This window comes from Phaseolus vulgaris, chromosome 9 (genome assembly GCF_051622355.1).
Source record: "Phaseolus vulgaris cultivar YP4 chromosome 9, ASM5162235v1, whole genome shotgun sequence".
NCBI classification, from domain to species: Eukaryota; Viridiplantae; Streptophyta; class Magnoliopsida; order Fabales; family Fabaceae; genus Phaseolus; species Phaseolus vulgaris.
Genome location: NC_143506.1, coordinates 16889535 through 16896164, shown reverse-complemented (window position 1 = coordinate 16896164; position 6630 = coordinate 16889535). Strand labels below are relative to the sequence as shown.

At 32.7% G+C, this 6630-nt stretch overlaps 1 protein-coding gene across 1 annotated transcript; it reads left to right on the top strand.

Annotated features, from left to right (window-relative positions):
- Positions 1-804: 804 nt before the first annotated feature.
- Positions 805-4124, top strand: LOC137822583 (phospholipase D alpha 1). The gene is made up of 5 exons (XM_068627492.2): positions 805-896; positions 1005-1107; positions 1374-1454; positions 1546-3409; positions 3543-4124. The coding sequence occupies exons 2-5, from the start codon at positions 1012-1014 to the stop codon at positions 3983-3985; spliced, it is 2484 nt and encodes an 827-aa protein (XP_068483593.1). The 5' UTR covers positions 805-896; positions 1005-1011; the 3' UTR covers positions 3986-4124.
- Positions 4125-6630: the final 2506 nt, after the last annotated feature.

The following is a 6630-nucleotide window of genomic DNA, read 5'->3' as shown; positions in this document are numbered from 1 at the left end:
ATCAAATAACTCTTATGTGTTAATATAATCAATAAAAACAAAAATGAACGTCTAAGTGATAATCATCTTATTTTTTTATAATATGTTTAGTAAACAATTTCTCTGTTTAAGTGTTTAATTAATTAGTAAACAACATACTATTTTCTCTTGTTTGTAGGGTGTTAGAATTTAAGTGTGCGTGATAGTTTCATATTATATAAAAATTGATAAATTGAGTAATATATAGAGAGAGAAATATACTCAATTGATGTTATGTTATATTCATGTAAATTACAGTGGAAAGTTCAGTTATATTTTTCTCAAAGTGTTTCCCATTCTCACAACACATTAGAGTATCAAGATTTTGTGAAAGAGAAATGATGTTTTCACAACTTTTTTTTTTTTTTATGTCATGGATTTAAATATAAATATATATAATAAAAATAAATTTATAATAAAATAATATAAAAAATATTAAAATAATAATAGGAAGAGTTGTAACGTGATTATATATATAAAAAATGAATTATTTATCTTTACTTCTAACCTTAACAAGAATAATGGACCCAAAAACACACAAAAGGCATAGCATCATACAGGAGTCACTGTTGTTACTTTATCCTTGCTTCAATGGCACAATACTCTAACTCATCCTGCTCCAATGGCAACCAAAACATTCTCGTACAATACTCTCTTCCTTGAATGTTAAGGTGAGAACTAATTCCTTAGTTAAGAAATTGCAAAAGAATCTCTATTCTTCAAAGCTATGTTTGTTTACACAGTATTAGTATATATCTTGCTTCAGAATTAAGACACACTATATATGTATCACATCACATCCATTAATCTCCCTATAAATGCATTACGTTAAGAGGTCTTCATCATACGGACTGTACACCATCGTCAACATTTTCCATGTAAGCAACTTCCATTTTTGCATTGATTTCAGCTATTTTATAAAATCTGTAACATGCACGCGTGTGTTGGTGTTGTGGAAACTAAAAGCTAAATATCTTTCTCTTCAGTTGCATAATGTCGCGTTTGCTGCATGGGAGCCTCGATGTGACCATATACGAGGTGGATACACTGCCAACTCTTAACGACTGCGATTTCAATCTCTGCTGCAAGGTGCATGCCTTAACCCAACAAAACAATAAGCTAAAGTTGTTACACTTTGTATCTAAAGAATTCGTCATCACATAATATGAACTTATGTATGTGTCAAATTCAGTCGTACTGCATTTTGAAGATTATTATATATATCTTCGTGTCAGTGTACGTGTCCATTAGTGTATGTGCTACATAGTTAGTTTGTATGCATTCTACTGAAAAGGTTATCTCAAGTTTTATTTCGTGTTTTTTTGCTCATGTCTGGTTTCAATTTTGTAAACAAGGGTACAAGTCGAAGCGTGAGGAAAAGAGTACTCTCCCAACTCAAGAGTTGTTTGTTCTGTCAATGCCAATGCCAACCCGGGGTATCTTAGTTTTTTTACATTTTCTTTTAAGCTGAATGCTTAAATTTCCTTCTAACCAGTCTAATTCTTTACATGTAATAATGTTTCACAGTCTACCCAAACGGGTCTCTATGCAACAGTTGATTTAGACAAAGCAAGAGTTGGAAGGACTAAAGTGCTAAATGATGAACGATCCAACACCATGTGGAATGATACCTTTCGCATATACTGTGCACATTTGATCTCCCATGTTATATTCACTGTCAAACAAAAAGACCCAATTAATGCAACTCTAATTGGAAGGGCTTATGTTCCAGTTGAGCAAGTTATGACAGGTAACATAGTGGACACATGGGTCCAAATATTAGACGAGGATCTTAATCCCATACCAAGTGACTCTAAAATCCATGTCAAAATGCAATTTTCTGATGTTAGGAATGACATAAACTGGTCTGGAGGAATAAGAAGTCCAAGGTTTCAAGGAGTTCCCCACACCTTCTTCGGCCAAAGAACTGGTTGCAACGTTACTTTGTACCAAGATGCCCATGTTTCAGATGGTTTTGAGCCGATGATTCCCGTGTCAGGAAGAAAGCCTTATGAGTTTAGGAAATGCTGGGAGGATATTTACAATGCCATTTCGGATGCTAGGCACTTTATTTACATAACTGGTTGGTCAGTGTACACTGAAATAACCTTGATTAGGGACCCCTTGCAGCCCAAGAGAATCACCCTTGGGGAGCTTCTCAAGAGGAGAGCAGAGGAAGGTGTTCATGTTCTTATGCTTGTTTGGGATGATAAAACATCTGTGCCAGATTTCAAGAAAGATGGCTTGATGGCAACCCATGATCAAGAAACTGCTGATTACTTCAAAAACACAAAGGTAAATTGTGTTTTGTGTCCACGGAACCCGGATGTTGGAAGAAGCATTGTGCAAGGTTTGGAAACTTCAACAATGTTCACTCATCACCAAAAGACTATAGTTGTTGATAGTCAAGTTGTTGGTCCTGCTGTGGGACAACGACAAAAGAGAACAATAACAAGTTTTGTAGGTGGCATTGATCTTTGTGATGGGAGATACGATACTCAGGAGCATCCTCTATTTTCAACTTTGGATACAGTGCATAAAGATGACTTCCATCAGCCAAATTTCCCAGATGCTTCCATCAAGAAAGGTGGTCCAAGAGAGCCATGGCACGATATTCACTGCAAGTTAGAAGGGGATGTTGCTTGGGATGTTTTGTCCAATTTTCAACAAAGGTGGGAGAAGCAGGTTGGGAAGCAGCTCCTATTCCCTTCGAGCATGCTTAACCAGTACTTTGTCCCTCGATCCACTGTGGCAACAGCAAATGATAACGAGACATGGAATGTTCAGTTGTTCAGATCCATTGATGGTGGTGCAGCTTTTGGCTTCCCCCAAGACCCACAAGAAGCAGCTGAATTAGGCCTTGTTAGTGCGAACAACAACATCATTGATAGAAGTATTCAAGATGCTTACATAAATGCTATTCGAAGAGCCCAAAACTTCATCTACATTGAAAACCAATATTTCCTAGGGAGTTCATATGGTTGGAAAGCATCTGATATTGTAGTTGAGGATATCGGTGCATTGCATCTTATACCAAAGGAGGTGTCACTGAAGATTGTTAGCAAGATTGAAGCAGGGGAAAGATTTTCTGTGTATGTTGTCATACCAATGTGGCCAGAAGGCATACCCGAGAGTGATTCAGTTCAAGCAATACTAGACTGGCAAAGGAGGACAATGGAGATGATGTATGCTGATATAGCTCAAGCCATTCAAAGAACTGGAATTGAAGCCCACCCAAGGGACTACTTGACCTTTTTCTGCCTTGGAAACCGTGAGGGTCAGAAAAATAGCAACCACACTCCTACTGAGGCACCACAACCCGACAGTGACTACAGCAGAGCACAAAAGTCTAGGCGATTTATGATCTATGTTCATGCCAAGATGATGATAGGTAAGGGATCCAACCCAAGATCACTTGTTTATATGCACAAAAAACTTTTCCAATATATGTTACATTTTTTAGTACTTTCATATTTGGTGGTGGTATGAGATTAACAAGTTGTGGGGACTCTTGCTTCCTTCAGTTGATGATGAATACATAATAATTGGTTCTGCAAACATAAACCAAAGATCGATGGATGGGGCAAGAGACAGTGAGATTGCAGTGGGTGCATTTCAGCCACGGCATTTAGCATGTAATGGGCCAGTCAGAGGACAGATATATGGATTTCGACGTGCACTATGGTATGAACACCTTGGGGATATTAATGATACAGGCATTTTCAACAATCCTGAAAGCGAAGAATGCATCAGGCTTGTGAATCATCTTGCTGAAACCAACTGGGCTGCATACTCTGACCAAACATTTGATGAGAATGGAGAATTTCACCACCTCTTGCGTTATCCAATAGAAGTAACCAACTATGGAACCATAACCAACCTTCCAGGGCTTCAATATTTTCCTGACACTAAGGCTCGGATTTTGGGTTCCAAATCAGAATATCTTCCTCCAATTCTCACCACCTAGCTTATGCTTGTATTAATCCTACTTATCAAAGCATATGTAATTACTTACTGGGAAGAGGGTGTCCAAAAATTTAATATCTTCATGTAAATGTTTCTTCCTAACATTTCTATAAATAAATATAACTTCTTCTTTCTTTCTAGAGTTTTTAAAAAATTAATGTATTTTTTTTAAATTGTGTTAGAATCGTACTAAAATTGATATAAATCTAAAATATATTTTTTTAATTGGATATTTCATGACTACATGTCCTACAAGTGTCATACGAATGTCGTGTCCAATATGAGTATCCAACACCGACACGTCATTTAAGAGAAGTGTCTGAGTTTCATAGTTCAAGAATCTCAGTTATAAAAATAAAAGATATTTTTTAATTAAAGAGAAAATTATAAATTATTATTAGATGAGTCTTGTAATACTTTTGTATCAAAAAAAAAAAATATAACAAAATCTTAAAAGTGAGACACTAATATTCACGTAAGAAAATAAGATTATATTTTACCCTTGAAGATCATCTAAATAATATTATAGAACCTTAAATAAGACTATTATCACTAATAAAAACAAATTACGCTCAGACTATTTCATATTAAAATAAGAAATCTAAAATACGAAAAAAATTAATAATAAGTATTCCTTTTTTTTAATTATTGATTTTTCAAAAAATGTTCTTTATTTATTACTTTTTAAAATTTCAAGATAATATATATTTTCCAATTATACTCTTAATTTAATTAATATGGGGAGAAAAAAAGAGTTATGATAATTAATAAAGAAATTGTAATGACACAAAATTATATATATATATATATATATATATATTGAAATAAAAAAAAAGGCTACAGAGTATAATAGGTAACTCAAAAATTTTGGTAAAAAAACTTTAAAAAACTGTTATAAAGGAAAATAAATAAATATATACAAAGGGTTTATAGCACTCCAAGTAAAATCATTGTTATTTTGTATTCTTTGAGTAAAACTGAGTTGAGTGGGTGTAACCTTTTGAAGGTATCCTTCACCTCCATATGTTCTTATGATACTTATTTATAAAACATGAAAATATTTTTTTTATTTTTTTATTTTTTTATTCTCAAATTTTGGATTATATAATTTAAAATGGTATTTTGGATTATATAATTTAAAAGTCTAGATTTGAAAGTAGCTTTCGGATTATGTCATCTGAATATGCATTTAAAAAATGACTTTCAGATTACATAATTTGGAAGCTCATCTCTTATTAGAAAAGACTTCCAAAATATGTAATTCAGAAATTAATCATGCATCTAAAAAAACTTTCAAATTATGTAATTCAGAAGTTAATTACTAATTTGGAAAATGAACCCTAAACCCTAGATTATGTAATTTGGAATAATACACCATATTTAATTTTCTTTCATAGAATCAGTGGTATTGATTTCCAAACAAAACAAACAAAGATGAAATATCGATTTTAGCATACCACAACAAAATATCGATTTTGGTCAAAAAAATATTATAAGTATAATAAAATTATATAAGAAGAAGGTAAGAAAAATGAAGATGTTTGTATTCTCTTGTGTGTATTTAGATCACTCTAAATGTATAATTATAAACTAATTATGTAGGATCTACTAATCATGAGATATTCTATCATTATTTATTAATATAATTGTATACAATATCGTACAATAATAATAATTGCATACAATAATTGGTGTATAATTTGACAATTATTATTTTCTTAATACTCCCCTGAAGTTGGTAGGTGAAGATCATGAACCCCAACTTGTGTCGTAGCGTCAAAAAATGTTCATTGCCTAGTGTCTTCAAACAAAAATCTACGAGTTGGTACTGTGTGTCAATACATATGAAGGAATGATTATCCCGACTTGTAATTTTTATCGCACAATGTGTCAGTTTATCTCAATGTGTTTTGTGCGTTCATGAAATATTGGGTTTGTTGCTACATGTAATGTTGCTTGATTGTCACAGAAAAGTACAATGCTGATCATTATAACTACGTTTCTTCTCGTCCGCTGATTCACTATGCATGGAATTTGCATCCGACAATTTTGTTAGTTTAAAACGTTCAAAGCAATTTGAATGTAACTCATTTGTGTTACATAAAAAGGATGACATTCATCCGATGAACACCAAAAAAGTACACAATTATGTGGAACTTCCATGCAAATAGGGCAAATTATATCTTCTCAATTGGTTTTCATATCTTTCATGCTGATCAAACTATACATTTCTATATTAATTAGTCAAGAGCATAAATTTGTATTCAAAATGAATTATAGGCTACTGCAAAAAATAAAAAACTTAAATACAAAATTATGAATATTGGTTCTTTGTATTTATTTTAAGTAATTAAATTAAAGTATTATCGAGTAATACATAATTAAACAAAATTAGTAGGAAAAACTTCAAATTACAAGCTAATTAGGTAGGGATCTACCAATTATGGGATTCTATCATTATTAAATTAATTGCGTACAATATCGTACAATATTGCATACAATAATTGCATATAATTTGATAATTATTATTTCCTTAATACTCCTATCAAGTTGGTAGGTGAAATCATGAACCTCAACTTGTGTCGTAGCGTCAAAAAATGTTCCTTGCCCAGTGCCTTCGTAAAAATATCTACGAGCTGGTACTGT

What these genes read in the sequence shown, in the direction of transcription:
- LOC137822583 (XM_068627492.2), top strand. Translation starts at nt 1,012, where the DNA reads ATGTCGCGTTTGCTGCATGGGAGCCTCGATGTGACCATATACGAGGTG. An exon ending in ATTTCAATCTCTGCTGCAAG is followed by an intron (nt 1,108 to 1,373) that starts GTGCATGCCTTA and finishes TTTGTAAACAAG; the next exon opens with GGTACAAGTCGAAGCGTGAG. An exon ending in TCATGCCAAGATGATGATAG is followed by an intron (nt 3,410 to 3,542) that starts GTAAGGGATCCA and finishes TGCTTCCTTCAG; the next exon opens with TTGATGATGAATACATAATA.